General features: G+C 36.9%; 1 protein-coding gene across 1 annotated transcript in view; it reads left to right on the top strand.

Annotated features, from left to right (window-relative positions):
- The first annotated feature begins 5,788 nt into the window (after positions 1-5,788).
- ISOC1 (isochorismatase domain containing 1) overlaps positions 5,789-22,525 on the top strand; it is a 55,063-nt gene continuing 38,326 nt past the window's right edge. Inside the window, exon 1 of the mRNA XM_001369763.4 lies at positions 5,789-6,710. Coding sequence (XP_001369800.1) covers positions 6,363-6,710 — 348 coding nt within the window. The 5' untranslated portion in view covers positions 5,789-6,362. The remainder of the gene's footprint in view (positions 6,711-22,525) is intronic.

Genomic DNA, 22,525 nt, shown 5'->3' with positions numbered 1-22,525 from the left:
TCTTAACCCAGGAATCCTATTACACATGCACAGATATTTTAGGATAGCCTCAAAAAGATTTTATTTCCTATAACAAAAAAGCATATTACTGACTCCACTCAAATTGGACAGGCAGATATAGATGGGAGCTGGTGCTTTTTACCTTCTGACTCACATTTACCCTACCTCCTAGCACACACTTGCAAAGCAAGTGTGCAGCCATCCAAGTTTCTGTTACACTTCCCTCTTTAGTGAGTGACACTGAATGTATCTTTTCCATCCTATTACCCATGTATGAGATACAGTCTGGTACTTCTGAATAAAATGAACAATTCTTTGCAAGTACAGAATTTATAAATGAAACCATAGGTGCAATGGAGGGCCTTTATATTGAGGTCCATGGACTTAAGGCTGTGGCTTTACAAAATGGGCTGTTTCTTGATTTTCTCCTGGCAAAGAGGGGAAAGGTATTTGCTCTCAGAGGTCCAGAGTGTTGCACCTAGGTTTCTGATAACTTTGATGATATTCATACTTATTTGGATTGGCTTTGGAAGGCCTGGAAGATGGGAAGGAAACAGTCTCCATGGGAATGGCTAACTTCTTGTCTTCCAAATTTCCCATGACTGAAATATCTGTTTGTGGGTTTTCTCCTATGTGTCCTCTTGGAGATTATATTTTGTCTCTGTTTATAGTGCCTCTTTTAGTGCAAAGAACTGACTCCCAAATCACAAGCAGCAGAGATTAAGGTGATGCAGTTAGGATAGAGGAACGATATAAGTATGATTACGGTGCTACATTAGGTGTATTGTTAGCACCAAAGGGGGGGGGGGATTGTGTAAAGTCAGCTACTTATGCAGTCAGTCTGAAACACCCAATTTTTAAACCATGTTTTGACTTTGGGCACATGTACTCCCAGCCTGTCAGAGATTGTGGTCTGGGAATGCCCTTGTGACTAATTTCATCTCCCTATGATACTGTAAGGAGAGTGGCACTAATTTATTTTCCTTATTTTATGTACCAATATGTACCAATATGTACCAATCAACATATTTTTGCCCTCATTATAGAAGTTACTTTTTAAGAATTTTAAGAAATTAAACTTCCTCCCAATTACATGTAAAAACAGTTTCCAACATTTTTCAAAGAATATTGAGTCTCTAATTCTATCTCTCCCTTCTTCCCTTCCACCCTCTCACCCATCTTGAGATGGTAAGAAATCTCATAAAGATTTTTACTTGTAAAATTATGTAAAATATTTTCCCATATTAATTCTTTTGTGGATGGAAACTCAAATAGAAAAAAAATTAAATGAAAAAAGTTTGTTTTGGTCTGGTTTGGATTAAATTCTTTATCTCCTGGAAGGAGATCAATTTTTTTCTATCATGAGTACTTTGGGATAATTTTGAATCTCTGTATTGCTGACAATAGCTATTATTCACAGTTGTTCATTGTAAAGTATTTGTGTCACTTTACTGTGCTCTCCTGGTTCTGCTTATTTCACTCGGCTTCAGTTTGTGTAGATCGCTCCAGGCCCGAGTGTCTACTACTTGTCATTTCTTATAGCACAATAGCATTATATACTATCTTACTCAGCCATTTCCCAATTAATGGGCATTTCCCCCCACTTTCCAAATATTTTACCCCCTAATAAGAGCTGCTTTCAATATTTTTGTAAATATAGGTCATCCCTTACCCTTTTTAAAAACATCTCTTTGGGATACAAACCAAATTAATCTCCTGAACAATTGAATCAGTTCATAACTCCCCAACATTCATGTCCCAGTTTTCCCATATCCCCTCCCCCCACCCAAAGTTTTGTCATTTTCCTTTTATGTCATAATAGCCAGTCTGATATGTGTGGGGTGGTACCTCAGAGTTGTTTTCATTTACATTTCTATAATTAATAGTGATTGAGAGCATTTTTTTTTTTGCAGGAACATAGAGAGCTTTAATTACTTTGAGACAAAACTGCCTGTTCATATCTTTGGACCATTTATCAATTGGGGAATGATTTGTATTCTTATGTATTCAACTCATTTCTCAATGCACTTGAAAAATGAGGCATTTATTAGAGAGAATTATAAAAAAAATTCACACCATTATGATTATGTATTATTTTCCATCCTATTTACCCCCTATTTACTTTCTGACCACCACATCCCCAATTTATCCTCTTTTTTATCAGCCCCTCTCCTCCTATCTCCTTTCCCTGTTTTCCTGTAGGGTAAGACAGCTTTCTATACCCAATTGATTGTATATGTTTTTCCTTCATTGCGCCAACTCTGATGAGAGTAAGGTTCATATGCTCTTCTCCCCACCTCCCCCATTTTCCTCTCCACTGGGAACTCTTATGTACAATAATTTACTCCATTCTATTTTTCCCTTCTCCCTTTTCCAAATGCATTGCTCTTTTTCATGCCTTAACTTTTTATAACATCCTATCGAATTCAACTCATACCCTTGCCCTCTGTCTGTATATTCCTTCTAACACCTCTAATAATGACAAAGTTCTTTGGCAAGAATCCTCAAGAATCATCTTCCCAAGAAGGGATGCACACAATTTAACCTTATTGAATATCTTTTGATTCTCTTTCTTGTTTACCTTTTTATGTTTCTCGTGAGTTTTGCATTTGAGAGCCAAATTTTCCATTCAGCTCTGGTGTTTTCATCAGGAATGTTTGAAAGTACTCTATTTCATTGAATACTCATGTTTTTCCCTGAAAGATTATGCATAATGATTCTTGATTAAAGTTCTAGCTCCTTTTCTCTCTGGAATATCATATTCCAGGCCCTCTGATCATTTAATATAGAAGCTGCTAATCTTCTGTTATTCTGACTATGGCTCCTTAATACTGGAATTGTTTCTGTCGATTTGCAATATTTTCTCCTTGACCTGGGAATTTTGTAACTTGGCTATAATATTTCAGAGAATTATTATCCAATTGCAATCTCTTTTAGGAGGTGATTGGTGGCTTCTTTCAATTTCTATTTTTTCTTCTGTTTCTAAAATATGAGGGCAGCTTTCCTTCATGATTTTTTGAAAGATAATTTCTAAGCTCTTTTTTTTGATCATGGCCTTCAGGTCTAATAATTCTTAAGTCATCTCGCCTAGATTTATTTTCCAGGTCAGTTGTTTTCCCCATGAGATAGTTCACATTTTCTTCTATGTTTTTCAATCTTTTTACTTTGATTGAATCTTGATGTAACATGGAGTCATTAGTTTCCACTCTCCCAGTTCTCATTTTTAAGACATCATTTTCTTGAGTGAGCTTTCATACCTTGTTTTCCACTTGGCCAATTTTACTTTATAAAAAATTCTTTTCCTTAGGGAATTTTTGTACCTCTTTTTTCAGAGGGCCAATTCTGTCTTTTAAGAAGTTTTTCTCTTCAGTGCATTTTTGCATATCTTTTTCCATTTGGCCAGTTCTTTTTCAGGAGTTCTCTTGTTTTTGTTTGTTGTTGTGGGAGTTTTGTCCCCTCTTTTTACCAACTGGCCTATTTTGTTTTTAACATAATAATTTGTTTAGTACTTTTTTGTGCCTCCTTCATCAAGCTGTTGACTCCCTTTTCATGTTTTTCCTGGATCCCTTCTGATTTCTTTTCCTCATTTTTCTTCTACCTCTCTTGTTTGATTTATACATAAACCCTTACCTTCTGTCTTAGAACCTAAGGCAGAAGAGTGATAAGGACTAGTCAGTGGGGGTTAAGTGATTTGTCCAGGGTCACACAGCTAGGAAGCTAAGGCCAGATTTGAACCTTGAATGTCTAGGCCTGGCTCTCAATCCACTGAACCACCTAGCTGCTCCATCTTGTTTGATTTTTTTAAATCCTTTTTGAGCTCCTCCATTAATTCTTTTTGGGCTTGAAAACAATTCCTATTTTTCTTGGAGCTTTGGATTCAGCAGTATTGACTTGTTTTCTTCTGAGTTTCAATCTACTTTGTCACCAAAATAATCATGTTTCCCTTTCTTTTAATTAAAAAATAAATTGTTAAAGTTGGGTTTTGTAACTATGGTGAAAGGAATACTGTCCCAAACTTCAGGTTCCTTGTGCAGCTGCCTTCAGAGCTAACACTGGGGTTCTATCTGCATTAAATTCTTCCTAGGTGGTATGATGTAAGGAGAGGTATATTTAATACTCTCTTAGCCTGTACTTTGGTTTGTTAGTGACCCCAAGCACTCTTTTACTTCTTAGAACTGTGACCTGGGGACCCTGTTTTCCTGTGGCTATTAGGGCTGGTGTATGCTAGTTATTCCTTCTCACTGTGCAACTTCACCCCAGGACAATGATCTGGTTCTGAGTATGGGCAATGCAACAAAAGTCTCACACCAGGACCCTGTAATCTCCTTTTGAGCAGTTGTTGGATCCCCACTGTGTGTCTGAGTCTTGACAGATGCTTCAGTTATACCCAAGGCCTTTTACCTTGGTGTGGCCTGTCCTGGCAGTGCTGAGCTCCAGTTCCACCCCAGTGTACTAAATTAAATTCCTCATTGCTGGCCTTCTAAATTGTGGGCTGAAAAACTACTTCATCTTGTCTTTTTGTGGGTTATGCTGCTCTAGAATTCATTTTCAGGTGTTATATCATTGCTTTTTGGAGGTTAATTTGGTAGAAATCAAATGGGTCCCTGTACTTTATTCCTCCATCTTGGCTCTGTCCCACTCAAAGTTGTTTACTTCTGTCAATAAAAAGCAGAAGGACTAAGCGGAAAGTGCTTGATTTTTCACCTTAGTTTCACTGGTATCTTGAAAGACACAGTAGGCAGCCTGCCATTCCAGTGGGAGGTAGGAAAGCAACCACCAGAGTACTCAATCCAGTCATTTTCACTTTTAACCTGGTTTATCAGACTACTTTTCCATCTCCATCTCGATACTCTCCTCACAGCCAGCAACACCTCTAACCAGCTTCCACCCTTAGCTGCTCATCTATTTTAATGAAACTTCTCCGGTCAGAATGTCAAGTTCCTTGAAGGCAAGGATCTGTCTTGTTTTTTACTTGTATTTCTATCCCTTAGCACAATGCCTGACACAAAGTTAAGTGCTTAATAAATTAACATCTATCTATACATACTCAGATAATGCTATGCAGCATATGTTTCTTGGCAGCAGGCAGCTGGTTGGGTTCTGAGGGGAAAAAACTAGGGTGGAAAAAGTCTCTTCTGTTGCTTGAGTAAGAAAGTAAAAAATGGTAATTTTTTAGCCCAGAAAACCTGTTTCTCCCTGGGAAAACAAATCAGAAATGAGCTTTCCTGTGAAAAGCTCAGCTCAGAACGAAAATAACCTATAGTCAGGATCCACGAGAAAATAAGTCCCTTACTAGCAAGTAGCCAGGCTAGGATAAGATACACAATGGAATGTCCTGTCCACCCCAACCCCCAATATAACTTTGCTTCATCAAGGTTATGTCACCTTGTTTGCTTTGTATCCTGCACCCTATTAAAAACTGCATTGTAATTTCAGTCAGGTGCAACTTTCATTATGAAAGTTTGCCCTGGCCAGTCATAAATCAGTGTTGGTTCCATTCATTTGGACTTCTGGGTGTCTGGCCTAGCTTTATGAAGGGCACCACTTAAGTCACAGTATTTTTCAGGAATATCTTCCTAGTATCCCCTCTCCCCAAAGCCCTACAATTTTGTCAATGGGAAAACGGAGGCCCAAAATAGCACAGTAGGGATTTGAACTCAGGTTCTGGTTTCAAATCCAGTGTTCTTTCCATGTATACACATTAAAAACATACTGCCACAGTAGCCTCAATCTATGACTTGCTCCTATTTTTGATATGTGCAGTGGCCACCAGTTGTCACTTCAAACCCGATTCCTGTTTCCCTGGAGTAGTAGTAAACAAGGGCCACATAAATACTGAGGCTCTCTCTAAAAAGCTATTTGGATTCGAGTTTTGTACGGGAAAAATGGAAAATCCCTTACCCAGCAGGTCTGGAAAGAAATAGAAAGGGGGGACCTAGTTCAAGGAAAAAAGACATAGAACACTCTTTAGTTCCCAGTCTGTATACGGGGACCGAGTCCCCGGTGTCAAAAGAAAGGAGATCCTGTTTAACACTTGGAAGAGGAACTTCCAGATCCAGGATCTGGGAGATTATTCAGCAAGCTGCGTCGCAATCGGACACACTCTGAAATTGCTTTGTGCCCCCGGCTCTCCCCACACTTCAAGACCGAGATCTCACCCGGGCGAGCTGGGGGTGGGGAGAGTCAGAGAGAGAAGCAGGGGAGAAGCGGCAGCAGCAGAACTCCTCCTCTTCTTTTCCACTCTCGGGTTGCCGGGGACTGGGTCCTTCTCCGGGTGGCCAGAAACCTAGAGGAAAAGGAGGAGCTGTTTGTTGGTGTTCCCTCAGAAAGAGGAAGCTACGGGCAGCGTGCCGCCCGGGAACATGGCGGCGGCGGCGGCGGCGGCGGCGGAGCCTGCTTCCCTTGCCCATTTGCACAACAGCGGCCACAGTGGTGGCAGCGGCGGGACCCCAGGGTCGCAATCTATTGGGGGTGCAGTGCCAGTGCTCTTCTGCTTCTCCGTGTTTGCCCGGCCTTCCACGGTGCCGCATGGCGCGGGCCACGAACTGCTCATCCAGAAATTCCTGAGCCTTTATGGCGACCAGATAGACATGCACCGCAAATTTGTGGTGCAGCTCTTTGCCGAGGAGTGGGGCCAGTATGTCGACCTGCCCAAGGGCTTCCTGGTGAGCGAACGCTGCAAAGTTCGCCTGGTTCCCTTGCAGATCCAGGTAAGAACTTTGGAAAAAGCAGGAAGGGATAGGAAAGCACTCGTCGTCCCCTTTTCTATTTATAGGCTCACTCCTCAGGTGCTTTGGGTTCAACCATAGCTAGATCCCCCCAGAACACGTGACGGCACTCTGTGTCCTTACGATTCTGCCGCTTCTTCAAAATGCATGTGAGCGGGACTGCACATGTTTGTGTTCTAATTGTAGCCCCCATTCCGCAATGTCCGAGCAGACACATTAATGTTACCACTCATGAAGTTTAGGAGGTAGTACAGCAGGGGTTTCCAAAAGTATCATACAGCGAACTACCGTCCGCTTTTTACGTTTTTCGGTAAACCTTTTTAAAAATTTTTATTTTTAAACCCTTCTGTATTAGAATCAATACTGTGTATTGGTTCTTGGGCAGAAGCGTGGTAAAGGTTAGGCAAAATGACTTCACACCACCAGAAAGTGTCTGAAACCGAATTTGAACCCAGGGTCTCCCATCTCTAGACCTGGCTCTCAATCCACTGAGCCGCCCAGCTGTCCCCTCTGTAAACCTTTAAATTGAACATTCCCAAGTTTCTATGTGAAATTTAACTATTGCTCTCGTTGAATTTTGTTTCTTCTGAGTAGTGAATCTCAGTAAGTTTTCGAGACCTGAGATAGCTCTTAAAAAATTAATTGAGAGGGAAAGGTCAAAAATTCTGGAAGGGTGGTTAAATATAATTTGCCTCTTGGTATTAATCATTAATTATAACTTAATTTTGAAGCCCTGCCTGTTGACGTTATGGGGGTGGGGAGAGAGAATGGAAAGCTTGCAATAACTGAAGATCAATAAGTATAAATAATAAACTAGGTTTATATGTTTTCATCTTTATTTTCTTTTGTGTATAATTAACTAGCCATTCAAGTTGAAATTGAAACACATGTAGCATTCAGATCTTGGAGGCATTTAGAGCTCAGGTGTCACCCTACTAATTACTCTAAAGCAGGAGTTCTTTAAATGAGTTATCTGTGGCCTTTCTTACCTATCATTACTTTGTCCTGCCCAGTATCACTTGAGCTTACTGGCCAAAATGTTCATATATAGCTTACTGAATCAAGTAAGGTTCTCTTCATCCTAAAGCTTCAGGGCTCATTAAGTTTATCTCAGGGCTAACATTGTGAAAGTCAATCTTAGAATGCCCTAAAATAATACCCACATCTTTATGTTAAAACATTTTTATGGTTAATGCCTCAGCAACTCTCTGATAATTTTTTTCTGACAAATTGGAGAATGTACCTTTGATAAATGATCATTTAAACATCCATAAGTACTCCTGAAAAGAACAAAGTAGCATATTGGGGAGTGGAAGGGACACAAACATTTATTTGAATCATTTGTTTTTTGTGTTTATTTGTGCTATCAATTTCTTGGCTTGATGAAAGCAACCTTCCAAAGTCATGTTACAAGAGAACACTGGTCAAAAAATACATTTTAACTAAATATTTAGAAATGTATCTAAGTAAGACACATGGCTCCTTGATTTCCCTATAAATTTTAAATAAACCTAATTGGGAAGACATCTCAGAATAGTTGTGGTATTTGTAGTATTTTTTTTTTATGTAGGGAGAGCTATTGGATGCTTATTTTGCTTTAAAACAAAAATTCCTTTCACTGCCATTCCCCCCCAATTATCATTGAACACTATTAAAAGGTACTTTTTTTAAACAGTTGTTTTCTTAGCAATTTAAAAACTGCTGAGGTACACAAAATTCCTTTTCTGTTCAATGACAAATGTTTGTTTAGCACAAATAGATGCTAGAAGATAGATAAATAAGGCATAGCTTCCTACCTCAAGAAGCTTATACTCCACTAGAAAAACTTTTAGGTTTATAGTTTTTAAAAATTCATTTAAAACATTTTAATATTCATTAGTTGATCTGGATAGCCTTTTAAAAAATTATGTTTCATATAATATTATCATTTCTTTGGTCATTTCTTAAGGCCTAGCAGTATTCCATTTTATTCATGTGATAAGTTATCAAATTTGTTCAGCCATTTCCCAGTTGTTTAAGAGGTAATCTAAAAAACTGACTCAGATTCTAGTTTTTAGTTTTTTCTAAAACATTTTCTAAACTATTTTTATTCATGTCTTTTGTTTTTCTTATATTACCAAATTTTCCCCAGTTTATTTTCCCATTCCCACCCCTAGAAAACCGTTTTGCATCACAACTATTTTCTTTTCTTTTCTTTTTTTAAGTTATATGATCAAACCTATCTCTCTCTTTTTTTTTAAACATTATTTTATTTGGTCATTTTCATACATTATTCTTTGGAAACAGAGATCATTTTCTTTTCCTCCCACCACCCCCACCCCTCCCCTAGCCAACAGGCAATTCCACTGGGTATCACATGTGTCCTTGCTCCAAACCCATTTCCTTGTTGTTGGTATTTGCATTAGGGTGCTCATTTTGCATCTCTCCTCAATCATATCCCCTCCACCCCTGTAGTCAAACTGTTGCTTTTCCTTGATGTTTTTACTCCCACAGTTTGTCCTCTGCTTAAGGATAGTGTTTTTTCTCATAGGTCCCTGCAGATTGTTCAGGGACATTGTATTGCCATTAATGAAGAAGTCCATTACGTTGGATTGAGACTCTGTGTACAATGTTCTCCTGGTTCTGCTCCTCTCACTCTGCATCACTTCCTGGAGGTTGTTGCAGTCGCCATGGAATTCCTCCACTTTATTATTCCTTTTAGCACAATAGTATTCCATCACCAACATATACCATAGTTTGTTCAACAATTCTCCAATTGAAGGGCATCCCCTCATTTTCCAATTTTTGGCCACCACAAAGAGCGCATCTATGAATATTCTTGTACAAGTCTTTTCATTATCTCTTGGGGTACAAACCCAGCAGTGCTATGGCTGGATCAAAGGGCAGACAGTCTTTTATCGCCCTTTGGGCATAGTTCCAAATTGTCCTCCAGAATGGTTGGCTCATTTCACAACTCCACCAGCAATGAATTAGTGTTCCCACTTTGCCACATCCCCTCCAGCATTCATTACTTTCCTTTGCTGTCATGTTGGCCAATCTGCTAGGTGTGAGGTGATACCTCAAAGTTGTTTTGATTTGTGTCTCTTTGATTATAAGAGATCTTGAACACTTTTTCATGTGCTTATTAATAGTCTTGATTTCTTTAACTGAAAATTGCCTATTCATGTCCCCTGCCCATTCTACAATTGGAGAATGGCTTGATTTTTTGTACAACTGGTTTAGCTCTTTATAGATTTGAGTAATTAGACCTTTGTCAGAGGTTTTTGTTATGAAGATTGTTTCCCAATTTGTTGCTTTCCTTCTAATTTTAGTTACATTGGTTTTGTTTGTACAGAAACTTTTTAATTTGATGTAATCAAGATTATTGATTTTATATTTTGTGGTTGTTTCTAGCTCTTTCTTGTACTTAAAATATTTCCTTTCCCAAAGATCTGATATGTATACTATTCTGTGTTCACCTAATTTACTTATAGTTTCCTAATTTATGTTCAAGTCATTCACCCATTTTGAATTTATCTTGGTGTAGGGTGTGAGGTGTTGATCCAAACCTAATCTCTCCCACACTGTCTTCCAGTTTTCCCAGCAGTTTTTATCAAATAGTGGATTTTTGTCCCAAAAGCTGTGGTCTTTGGGTTTATTATAGACTGTCTTGCTGAGGTCATTTACGCCTTCTATTCCACTGATCCTCCTTTCTGTCTCTTAGCCAGTACCAAATTGTTTTGATGACCACTGCTTTGTAATATGGTTTGAGATCTGGGACTGCAAGGCCACCTTCCTTTGTATTTTTTTTTCATTATTTCCCTGGATATCCTTGACCCTTTGTTCTTCCAAATGAACTTTGTTATGGTTTTCTCTAATTCAGTAAAAAAGTTTTTTGGAAGTTCAATGAATATGACACTAAATAGATAGATAAGTTTGGGTAGGATGGTCATTTTTATTATGTTTGCTCATCCCACCCATGAGCAATCAATGTTTTTCCAATTGTTTAGATCTAGTTTTAATTGTGTGGAGAGTGTTTTGTAGTTGTGTTCATATAGTTCCTGTGTTTGTCTCGGGAGATAGATTCCTAAGTATTTTATGTTGTCTCGGGTGACTTTAAATGGAATTTCTCTTTTTAATTCTTGCTGCTGAACTGAGTTGGAGATATATAGAAATGCTGATGACTTATGTGTGTTTATTTTGTATCCTGCAACTTTGCTAAAGTTGTTGATTAATTCGACTAGCTTTTTGGTTGATTCTCTAGGATTCTTTAAGTAAATCATCATGTCATCCGCAAAGAGTGACAGCTTGGTCTCCTCATTGCCAATTTTAATACCTTCAATTTCTTTTTCTTCTCTAATTGCTACTGCTAGTGTTTCTAGTACAATGTTAAATAATACAGGTGATAGTGGGCATCCTTGTTTCACTCCTGATCTTATTGGGAATGCATCTAGTTTATCCCCATTGCAGATGATGTTGGCTGATGGTTTTAGATATATACTGTTTATTATTTTTAGGAAAGGCCCTTCTATTCCTATACTTTTTAGTGTTTTCAATAGGAATGGGTATTGTATTTTATCAAAGGCTTTTTCTGCATCTATTGAGATAATCATGTGATTTTTGTCGGTTTGCTTGTTAATATGGTCAATTATGTGGATGGTTTTCCTAATATTGAACCATCTTTGCATTCCTGGTATGAACCCTACCTGATCATAGTGGATAACCCTTGTGATGACTTGCTGGAGTCTTTTTGCTAGTATCCTATTTAAGATTTTTGCATCTATATTCATTAGGGAGATTGGCCTATAGTTTTCTTTCTCTCTTTTTAATCTGCCTGGCTTTGGAATCAGTACCATGTTTGTGTCATAAAAGGAGTTTGGTAGAACTCCCTCTTTGCTTATTATGTCAAATAGTTTGTATAGTATTGGGATTAACTGTTCTCTGAATGTTTGATAGAATTCACTGGTGAATCCATCAGGCCCTGGGGATTTTTTCTTAGGAAGTTCTTTGATGGCCTGGTGGATTTCATTTTCTGATATGGGATTATTATTAGTATTAGTATTAGTATTAGCCTCTTTTTTTTTTTAAGTTCTGGTTGTATATACACACACACATGTATATGTATTTATGCATGCGTATATCTATGTACCTATTTATGTCTTATCCTTTCATCCTATACAGTTTGTCACTGTTCCCTCTAAGTGTAATTCTTCTAGCTGCCCAGGTGATAGCAACTGTTTTTAAACATTACCAATGACCTATTTTCTTATAGGGATACATATTTTAACTTATTGAGGCTCTTAAAAATTTTTTTTTGTTGTTGTTTTGTTTTGTTTTTCTTTTTCCCCTCTTTTTAAATTACCTTTTGGTGATTCTCTTGAGTTCTGTGCTTGGACATCAAATTTTCTGTTCATGTCTGGTCTTTTCTTTTCGAATGCTTGGAATTCTTCTATTGTGTTGAATGACCATACTTTCCCCTGTAAGAATATAGTCAGTTTTGATGGGTATTTGATTCTTTGTTGTAGATCTAGTTCCCTTGCTTTCCGGAATATCATATTCCATGCCTTTTGGTCCTTCGGTGTGGATACAGCCAGATCTTGCATTATCCTCACTATGTTTCTGTGATATCTGAATGGCTTCTTTTTTGGCAGCTTGTCATATCTTTTCTTTGGTCTGATAGTTTTTGAGTTTGGCTATAACATTCCTGGGTGTTGTCAGTTGGGGATTAAATACTGGAGGTGATCTGTGGATTCTTTCAATCTCCACTTTCCCCTCTTGTTCTAGGATATTGGGACAGTTTTCCTGAGAATTTCCTGTAGTATTATGTACAGGCTTTTTCTTTTGTCATTATCTTCTGGTAGATGTATGATTCTTAAATTGTCTCTTCTCAAATGATTTTCTAAATCATATGTTTTGTGAATGAGATGCTTCATATTTTCCTCAAATTTTTCATTCTTTTCATTTTGTTTCATAGTGTCCTGCTGCCTTGTGAGGTCACTTAATTCCACTTGTTGTATTCTGGTTCTTAAAGACTGGATTTGATCCCTGGCTTTTTGGTCATCTCTCTCCTTCTGGTCGGATTTTCTTTGGAGGTCATCTTTCATCCTCTTTACCTTGTCTTTCATCTCCTTTTTCTCATCTTTCATCTTCTTCACCTCATCTTTCATCTCCTTTGCCTCATTTTCCAGCTGGTTGATTTTGGCTTTCAAGACATTATTTTCTCTTTTTAGTTCAAGTACCCCTGTTTCCAGATGACTTATCTTAATTTTTAAGTTCTTTTCCCAATTGTCTTCAGCCTCTCTTAATTGTGTTTTGAGTTTTTCCACAGCCTGTATCCAATTCGCTGGGATTTGTGATTTATCATTTGCTGATCTCTCCCCCTCTGTTCCATTTGCTGAGTAGAAGCTGTCTATTGTAGTTTCTTTCTTCTTTTTCTGTTGTTTGCTCAAATTCACCCCTTTTTTACACCCTGTATTTGTCTGTACTTTTGCTCCTCTCATTTTTTTTGGTTTGGGGGCTTCTGTCAGTCTCCCCTCTTGGAGCTTTAACAGGAGATCTCTTGGTGTAGTCTCTGGTGGAGGTTTTTTGGGGTTTGAGCTTCCCTGTCCTCTGAAGGCTTTTGATTGGCTTAAAGTCCAGCAGTCAACGAGGATCGGTGTGGAGCCTGGGCTTCACTGAGTTCTGGAGACTTTTGAAGGGATTAAGTTCAGCTTAATTGGGCTGGGTGTGCTCTGAGTCCAAAACTTCCTGGAAGGCTAGAGCAAATATGGAGGATCTCCACAGCTCTAGCCAGGCTGCCAAGTCCATGCTCCCTCTCTAGCTTCTTCCCCGTCGTCTGTGTTGGAGACTCTGAACTTGTCATAGCCCTGGTTGCAATGTATGCCCTCCAGACCAGCACCTTTGCCCGCCCAGAAGTTCCCGCTGCCGCTGGGGTCTAAAAGTCTCAGTGCTCTGGGTGGGAGGGGGGCTGGGTCCTGGGACCTTCCTTCTGTCTTCCCCTTAAACCTGAGTATTCTTGGATTCTGGTTTTTTGGGGGTGTACCTTTTGAATTAAGTCCAGCAGGAGGGTTCATTGGCTCTGAATTGTTGTTAAGTCTATTTTTCAGTCCTCTGGGAGCATTCAGTTTATGATCAGTTAGGAAGGGTATTCAGAGGTCTGAACTTCTACTCCTTCTAGGCTTCCATCTTGACTCCCACAACTACTATTTTAAAGGAAAAAAGAAAGAGAAAAATCAGTAAAATTTATCAACACTTCAAAAATGTCTCAAAATAATATGTAATATGCCACTCTCAGTTACCTATTACTTATACAAAGGTGGGGGGAGAGCATATAAAGGGGATGTCATACATCTTTTTTTTGGAACCATGCTTATTTTTTGTAACATTTTCTGATTATTTTGTGGTTCTTTTCACTTTTTTGAAGTCATTCTATTTCTTCCTCAATTGCTTATTTTACTCTTTCATGAGGTCATGCAAATCTTTTCTTGCTTCACTGTAGACATAATTTTCATCATTCCCACAAAACAAATATTTTATTTCATTTGGGTTCCACATTTTGTTTATCCATTCCCCACAATTTTGTGTCCAGTCCTTTGCTATCACAAAAACATGTATTTTGATGTATATGGTGACTTTCTTTTTATAAATTGACTAGTAGTGAAATCTCTAAATCAAAAGTTTTGAGCACTTAAGTTAATTTTTTTGCATATTTCTAAATTACTCTCCAAAGGTTGTACTGATTCATAGTTCCACCAACAATGTGCTTGTGTGCTTATCTTCCTACATGCTCTCTACCATTGACAGTACACATATTTTGTCATTATTGCCAGTTTGTAGGATATGAGGTGAAACCTCAGGGTTGTTTTGATTTGCAAATTATTTGATTGCAAATAAGCATTCCTTCATATGTTTGTTAATTATATTGTTTTTCTTTTGAGAACCATTCATATCTTTTGATCACTTCTATTGGGGAATGGCTTTTGGTTATCTATCTTATCTATCCATCATAGCAAACCAATATCATAGAAGTTTGATGCAAAGATTTTTTTCTATTCAACCACTTCCCTTTTTATTTTAGATACATTAATTTTATTTTCTGTGTCAGAAAATTTCATCATAGTAATATACCACAATTTGTTTAGCTATTCTTCAGTTACTTAAGATGCATTCTGAGGTACACATTTAGAATTTAGTTCTTTGGTTTTCTTCTCCCTCCCCCTCCTCTATCCCTTTTTCATGTTGAACAATTTTGTTTTACTTGTAACTTCCCTCCCTGGTGTCATTCTCTCTCTTAACCTCTCCATCTCCCATTCCTACTTGTTTCTCAAATGAGTTTGATGTATTTCTACACCAAACTTTCTGTAGAACGCTTCTTTGTCCATTTCATATATGTGTGGTTGATTTGATGTCCACCATTCCCACTGCTTCCTTCACATTCTGATATTGGCACATTCCCTGATTACATCTCTGTGAAAATTAGCAAATATCACCTCCTTCCTCCTTTCTACACTAGTATATTCCTTTTACCCTCTCTTCTCTTTCTCATCTTCATACCTTCATAACAGATTCGTTGTAGAACTAGGACCTCAGTTTTACTTATTTAATTTCTTGAAGATATTAATAATTTGGAGATAATTGTTTCTTTTTCTTCATGAGAATGTTTGCACTACTTAAGTATATAGCTCTTTCTCCTTGCTCAAACATATTCATCTTTCTAGATTTCCCTTGTATCTTATAGTTGAAAATTTTTCTGTTCCATTAAAAGTCAGTTTTTCTTCCTCTGTATTTATACCCAGCTTTGCAGAATAAGGTACTTTTTCTTTGTAAGTTTCTCTGCCTTTCAAGATCTCTCATTTTAAAATAGAAGCTGACTGGTCTCATATGATCCTGATTGTAGACTCTTGATACTTGAACTTTTTTCTGAATGCTTACAGTGTTTTTAGTTTTGATGCAAGTTTTGGATTTTGACTATTGAAGTGGTACCCGTCATAAAGCAAGTCCAGACACCCAGAAATTCAAATTAATGGAACCAGTATTTATTAATGTATTGATTAACAAATGTATTTACTGGCCAGGACAGAATTTCCTAGTGAAAGCTGCACCACACTGAAGTTACAGCAGTTTTCATGGGGTGCAAGATACAAAACAAACAATATTTATTAATGAGACGTAACCTTGACAAAACAAGCAAGCCTTATCGTCTAGAAGCCAGATTCATCATTAGTGTGGGTACAGGACATTCTACTGTATATCTTATCCCAGACTGGCTGCTTTGTTAGTAAGGGAGTTACTTTCTCATGGATCCTGTCTGATTGTTGTTGTGGTTCTGAGCTGACTGACCTTCACAGGAAAGCTCATTTTTGATTTCTGCTTTCCCTAAGGAGAAACAGGTTTTCTGATCAATGACTTAGTTTACCTCACTTCACTATGGCATTCTCAGGACTTTTCTTTTTTTTTTTTAAGGACTTTTTCTTGATAGGTGGATTCTTTTTGTCTTTACTTCACCCTCAGGTTCTGATAGGTAGGGGCAATTTTCATTTGTCTTTCATTTGTTTTCTGAAATCCAAAATGTAGGCTTTGTTTTTATGATAGTTTTCTTAGAATATTTATTACTCTCTTATGGAGTCACTGATTTTTGTTTTGTCTATTCTAGTTTCCTCGGAGTCCATTACTGGGGTAAAGTTTACCATTTTACCTTTTAAACTATTTTCTTCCAGTTCTTTTCTCTAATGCTTTTATTTCATTAAAAAAAATCTCTTGCTTTTTTTTTTCTAGGTATTCATGTCCTTTGAAAAGTACATTTTCCCCCTTAGAATCTCTGCTTCAAGTTGTTGTAGAGAGTTATTCTTTCCCAAAAGAGGGAATCTCTAGATTTTCAGTAATTTTTTTTGTACTGATGATATTTTTTTGTGATTTATTCAACTTTCAGTTTCCTAACGTGGTGCTTTGTTTGTAATTTTGGGAAGTCCATCTTGCTTTTGCCTGGGGTCACCAGGGTTCCTGTATTGAACCCCCATTCTACTTTTTCTGAGGAGTCTGGTTTTTGCTTCTTTTGGATAAAGAGCTTTGCATGCTACATGTGTCTCTAGCTGATCTCTGGTCTCACTTCCTGAAACTACCCTGTAATGGCACTGATTTTGCTAACAACTTCCTTCCCTCTTGCTCTCAAACTTTTAAGTGACCTCTTGTGTAGTTCTGGAGTGAATGAAGTCTGTGTGATTTTTCATTGAATTTTTTGCAGATTTTTTGATTGGTTGCAAACTACAGGGCTATTGATTAGTAAATAGGTGACAACTGGACCATCTACTTTTTGCTCTGACAGCCACATTAGCCAGAAGTCTCTAGTTTACCTTCTGGAAAGCTTTGAGACCTCTCAGTAGAACATCATCAGAGATTAGATATATTATTATATCTATATCTATATATAATATATATATAATAATTAGAAGACTTGTATTCTAATCTCTACTGTGTTGACTTGTGTGATCATGGTTAAGACAATGTGGTTTCCCCACATATAACATGAAAGTTATTGAATTGCATAATTTTGAGTAATCAGTCCCTTCCAGAATGACTTGAATTATTGAATCGAAATATTTATATTACAATAACTATGTTTTTCTCTTCTGTTTCCTAGAAGTTTTCATAGAAGTTTTAGCTCTAAAGGAATTTTGGATACATGCTTGTTTTAACAGGTTGGGAAAACAAGGTCAAGAGTTATGAAACGACTTGATCAAAGCCACATGTACTTAATTAATAATATAAAGTTTAGATTAGAAACTATTCTCCTAATGTCTAACCCATTACTGTTTGCCTTATATGATGTTAGATAGACATTAGACTTTACCCAGTGTGATGGCTTCCAGAGTGACTGGCAGCATGTCTGTGACCCTGCGTCTCCTCAGCATCTCTGACCATTGGATCTGCATGTGCTGGCAGGAAGAATAGTCCATGCAGGTGTATGTGCCTGCAGAGCAGGGCCTCCTTCCTTTTTGGGGAGCTACCCCATCAACCCTGAGGGCTGCTCCCTGCCTCTCCCCTTAGTCCCCAGCCCACCATGTACCCCAGCCTCATAACCCTCCTTCCCTTTTTGTCCATAGTCAATGCTTTGGGCACCCCTTGGAGGCCAGATTAGAAGTCTGGGTTCCTACTCCCTAAAAAAAGAAAACCAAAAAAACCCCACACTATCCTGATTGTCTTTCCTAACATTATATGAACATTATTAGAATAAAGCTACTTGGAAAACAAAGGCATTTATTGTAGTTTCTTAGCTCTTGCTGCTAATTAATATTCTTATTAGCTGATCTGATTTCACTAATTAGGCTGGGCAAGTTGCTCTTGTTGGTTTCCCTTAATACTAGTGCCGCTATTAGAATGTGGCATTATTAGAATGTATGAATGTTTAAGGAGGACTAGCACCTCTGGTAGGACGTCTTGCCTCTTTCAGGGGTGTTTATCTACCTTTGGAGTCAATCTGGCATTCAATTCTAACCTGTGCAGTGGCCATACCCCAGTAAATCAGATGGTCTAAACCAGGTAAGTTAGGAGGACATCTATCCCAAGCACGTAAAGACTTATCCTGGAGAAGTGGGTAGATGAGAACAGTGTGTTCCAATAGCCAAAGCATGTGTTGTGGAATCTTTAGAGCTTGGTCAGACTTTGAAGATTCTGAGGTCATTCACTGCATTCTCTGCCATCACCAGGCTTCCTGACCTTAGATGACTTAGAGTGAGGCTGACAACTTTGTGCAACTTTTCCCCACTTAAATTGAATTTATCTGCAAGTTAAGACATCACCCCATATCTGGTTATGAAACTTAAGGTTAAACCTACGGATGCATACCCGATCACAAGCATCTAAGGTCTAAGTTAGGCAGTTTTTAAAACTTTACTAAGATATAAGTAAAATGCCTTCAAAAATCATGACACAGTATGATTCTCTGAAAGCCATCACTAACATTAAAATCTAATCATGTATAAGGGAGTTAGGGGTATTTTCTCACTCACACAGGACTATGGAGAGTTATGGATTATTTTAAACTTTTGTAGCTATCTTTATTTTTGACTGATTGATTTGTTTTTCATTATTTTCTTATTTTATTTCCTGATTTTTATTTGTGGGACCTAACCTTATCATTGAACTTTTATGAATTTTATGAGTTGTTAATTAATGGAATTATTTCCAATTTTAAAACTGAATATAATGTATTGCAGTAGAAGTATGTTGCTTATTGATTAGCAACATTTTTCAAAGGACTATGCTTTTTTGTGTTTTCCTTCTAATCTTGGATGCATTAGTTTTATTTGTACAAAAGCTTTTTAGTTGAATGTAATCAAAATTATTCATTTTATTTCTCCTAATGTTCTTATTCTCTTGTTAGGTCTTAAGTTCTTCCCTTTTCTATATATCTGACAGAAAAATAAATTCATGTTCCCCTAAATTTGCTTGTGGTTGTACCCTACATATCCAAATCCTATATCCATTTTGATCTTTATCTTGGTATACCATGTGAGATGTTGATCTATAACTAGTTTCTGCCGTCTTTTTTTTTCCAGTTTTCCCAGCAGTTTTTTATCATATATTGAGTCCTTGTTCCAAAAGCTTGGATCTTTGGGCTTATTAACACTAGATTACTATGGTCTTTTTACCATGGGTTGTGTATCTGACCTATTCCATTGATTCACCATTCTATTTCTTAGCCAGTACCAGACTGTTTTTGATGATTACTGCTTAATAATACAATTTTAGATCTGATATGGCTATGCTGCCTTTTTTTACTTTTTAAAAAAATTTATTCCTATGCTTTACTTTTTGTTCTTCAGATTAGTTTTATTTTTTTTCTAATTCTGTGAAATAATTTTTGGGTAGTTTGATTGGTTTGGCACTGAATAAGTAAATTAACTTAGGTAGACTTTTTATTTTGATTATGTTAGCTACCTATGAGCAGTTAATGTTTTTCTGAGTGTATTGATCTGATTTCATTTGAGTGAAGAATGTCTTATAATTTTGTTCCTGCAGTTCCTGGATTTGTCTTAGTGGGTAGATTCCCATCTTTTTATATTGTCTAGTTATTTTAAATGGAATTTCTCTTTCTATCTCTTGTTGCTGGATTTTGTTGTAGAAATACTGATTATTTATGTGGGTTTATTTTATATGCTGAAACTTTACCAAGGGTAATTATTTCAATTAGTTTTTAGTTGATTCTCCAGGATTTTCTAACTATAACATTCTAGTTCTTTTAATTTCTTTTTCTTCTCTTATTGCTATAACTACTATTGTTAATACAGTATTGAATAATAGTGGTGATAATAACCATCCTTGCTTCACCCTGATCTTATTGGGAAGGCTTCTAGCTTATCTCCATTACACATAATGCTTGCTGATGTTTTTATATAGCTACTTCTGATCATTTTAAGGTAAGCTCCTTTTATTCCTATGCAGAGTAGGTGGTGTATTTTGTCAAAGGCTTTTTCTGCATCTGTTGAGATAACCATATGATTTCTGTTGGTTTTATTATTGATATAGTCAGTCATGCTGATAGTTTTCCTAATACTGAACCAGCCATATATTCTTAGTATAAATTCCACCAGGTCATACAGTATGATCCTTGTGATACAGTGCTGTAATCTCTTTGTTAATACTTTATTTAAAATTATTTATCTGTATAGATTAGGGAAATTGATCTAATAGTTTTCTTTCTCTGTTTTGGATCTTCCTGGTTTAAATATCAGTACCATATTTGTGCCATAAAAGGAATTTGGTTGGATTCTTAGCCTGTTTTTCCAATTAGTTTACATAGTATTGGAATCAAATATTCTTTAAATGTTTGGTAAAATGTACCTGAGAATCCATCTGGCTCTGGGGCTTTTTTCTTATAGAGTTCATTGATGGCTTGTTCAATTTCTTTTTCTGAGATAGGGTTATTTAAGTACTTTATTTCATCTTCTGCTGTTTTGAGGGATTTATATTTTTCTAAATATTCATCCTTTTTTGTTAGATTGCTAGATTTATTTGACATAAAATTGGGCAAAATAGACCCTAATAATTTTTTTTATTCATTGGTGGCAAATTCACCTTTTTCGTTTTTTTATACTGGTAATTTGGTTTTCTTTTTTTAAAACAAAATAAAATAATAGTTTATCTCTTTAATTATTTTTCATAAAATCAGCTTCTAATTTTATTTATTCATTTGGTGGTTTTCTTTTAGATTTTACTAATCTCTCCTTTCATTTTCAGAATTTCCAATTTGATGTTTAATTGGCGAGTAGAAGAAACTCCCTCCCCAAGCAGATATATATATGTATATATATATTATATATAATATAATAATATATTATTATAGGCCTTTGATAGTCTTCTCAAATGTGGCTAAAGAGCCCCCCTTTTTCTATTCCCATTGGAAGAAGTTTAGGGGTGACCTAATTCCAATGAGAGAAGTCTCAAAACTTACAAGTTACATATATATATACATATATATATATATATTAAATACATGTCCTAAGTGATGCTATAGCCTGAGAAATGTTTCAGAAGTGTTTCAGTCTGAATTGTTGCAATGCTGTAAATCCTTGGACAGGCCTAAAAACCTGATTCAACTAAAAATTGCAAACCCAAGGAACATTCCCATACCCTTGGACACTGAGGAGCATTGGGAAGGATTAAGGAGGATAGAAGAAGTAGGGTAAAATAAGATACAGATGATGGGAAAGGGGATAGGATAGCATTATAAAATCTGAGTAAACCAGCCTGTGAAGCCATTCTTTCTCTCCCTATGCCCCTACTCCTTAAGAGAATACTGCCTATGCCCAAGGAGTATTGCCTCAGCCTCTCCCCCTTGTGAGGATACTGTCTGTGCCCAGGCAGTGTTCCTCACTCTTTGCCCCCCACCCCCACTCATTAAGCCATTTGAACTCTGTCAGCATCAAGTCTCCTATCTGCTCCTTAGAGTGATTCATGGGGGAACAAGCCCCTCCAGAATTTCATTCCACACAATTGTAAGGTTTTTATGCCCTAATATATAGTCAGTTTTGTGTAGATGCCAAACATTGAGAAAAAGGTATATTATTTTCTTTTCCCATTCAGTTTTCTCCATAGATCTGTCATATCTAACTTTGCTAAAATTTTATTCACCTCCTTTACTTCTTGTTTATAATTTTTGGTTACATTTCTCTTGTTCTGAGAAAGGAAGGTGGAAGTCCTCCACTAGCATAATTTTACTGTTTACTTCTTCATGTAACTCAAGTTCTCCTTTAAGAATTTGAATTCCATGCCATTTGTTACATGTCTGTTTATTGATATTACTTCATTGTCTTTGGTACCTTTTATGAGGATATAATTTCCTTTCTTATCTTTTTTTAGAGCTAGATCCATTTTTACTTCTGTTTTATCTTAGATCATGATTGCTACCTTTTTTTTTCACTTCAGCTAAAGCATAATAGATTCCATTCTAGACCCTTAGATTAATTCTGTGAGTATCTCCCTGTCACTCTTAATATCTTTATTATAAAGAACATATCATGGGATTCTGGTTTTTTGATCCACTCTATTTTATGGGTGAGTTCATACTGTGTATTCCCTCCATCTTGCCACCCCACCCTACCCCCCCCCACACACTTACCTTTCTCTTACTTTGCTTTCAGCATTTACCTGCTCACAAATATTTTACTTCTGACCACTACTTCCCTCAATTTACCCTCCCTTCTTTTTTTTCTTTTTTCTTTTATTTAGTCAATTTAGAACATTATTCCTTGGTTACCAGAATCATATTCTATCACCTCCCCTATCCCCACCCTTCCCATAGCCAACACACAATTCCACTG

The sequence above is a fragment of the Monodelphis domestica genome, chromosome 3 (assembly GCF_027887165.1).
Source record: "Monodelphis domestica isolate mMonDom1 chromosome 3, mMonDom1.pri, whole genome shotgun sequence".
NCBI classification, from domain to species: Eukaryota; Metazoa; Chordata; class Mammalia; order Didelphimorphia; family Didelphidae; genus Monodelphis; species Monodelphis domestica.
The sequence above is the reverse complement of the archived record's forward strand: the minus strand, read 5'-3'. Positions and strand labels throughout refer to the sequence as shown.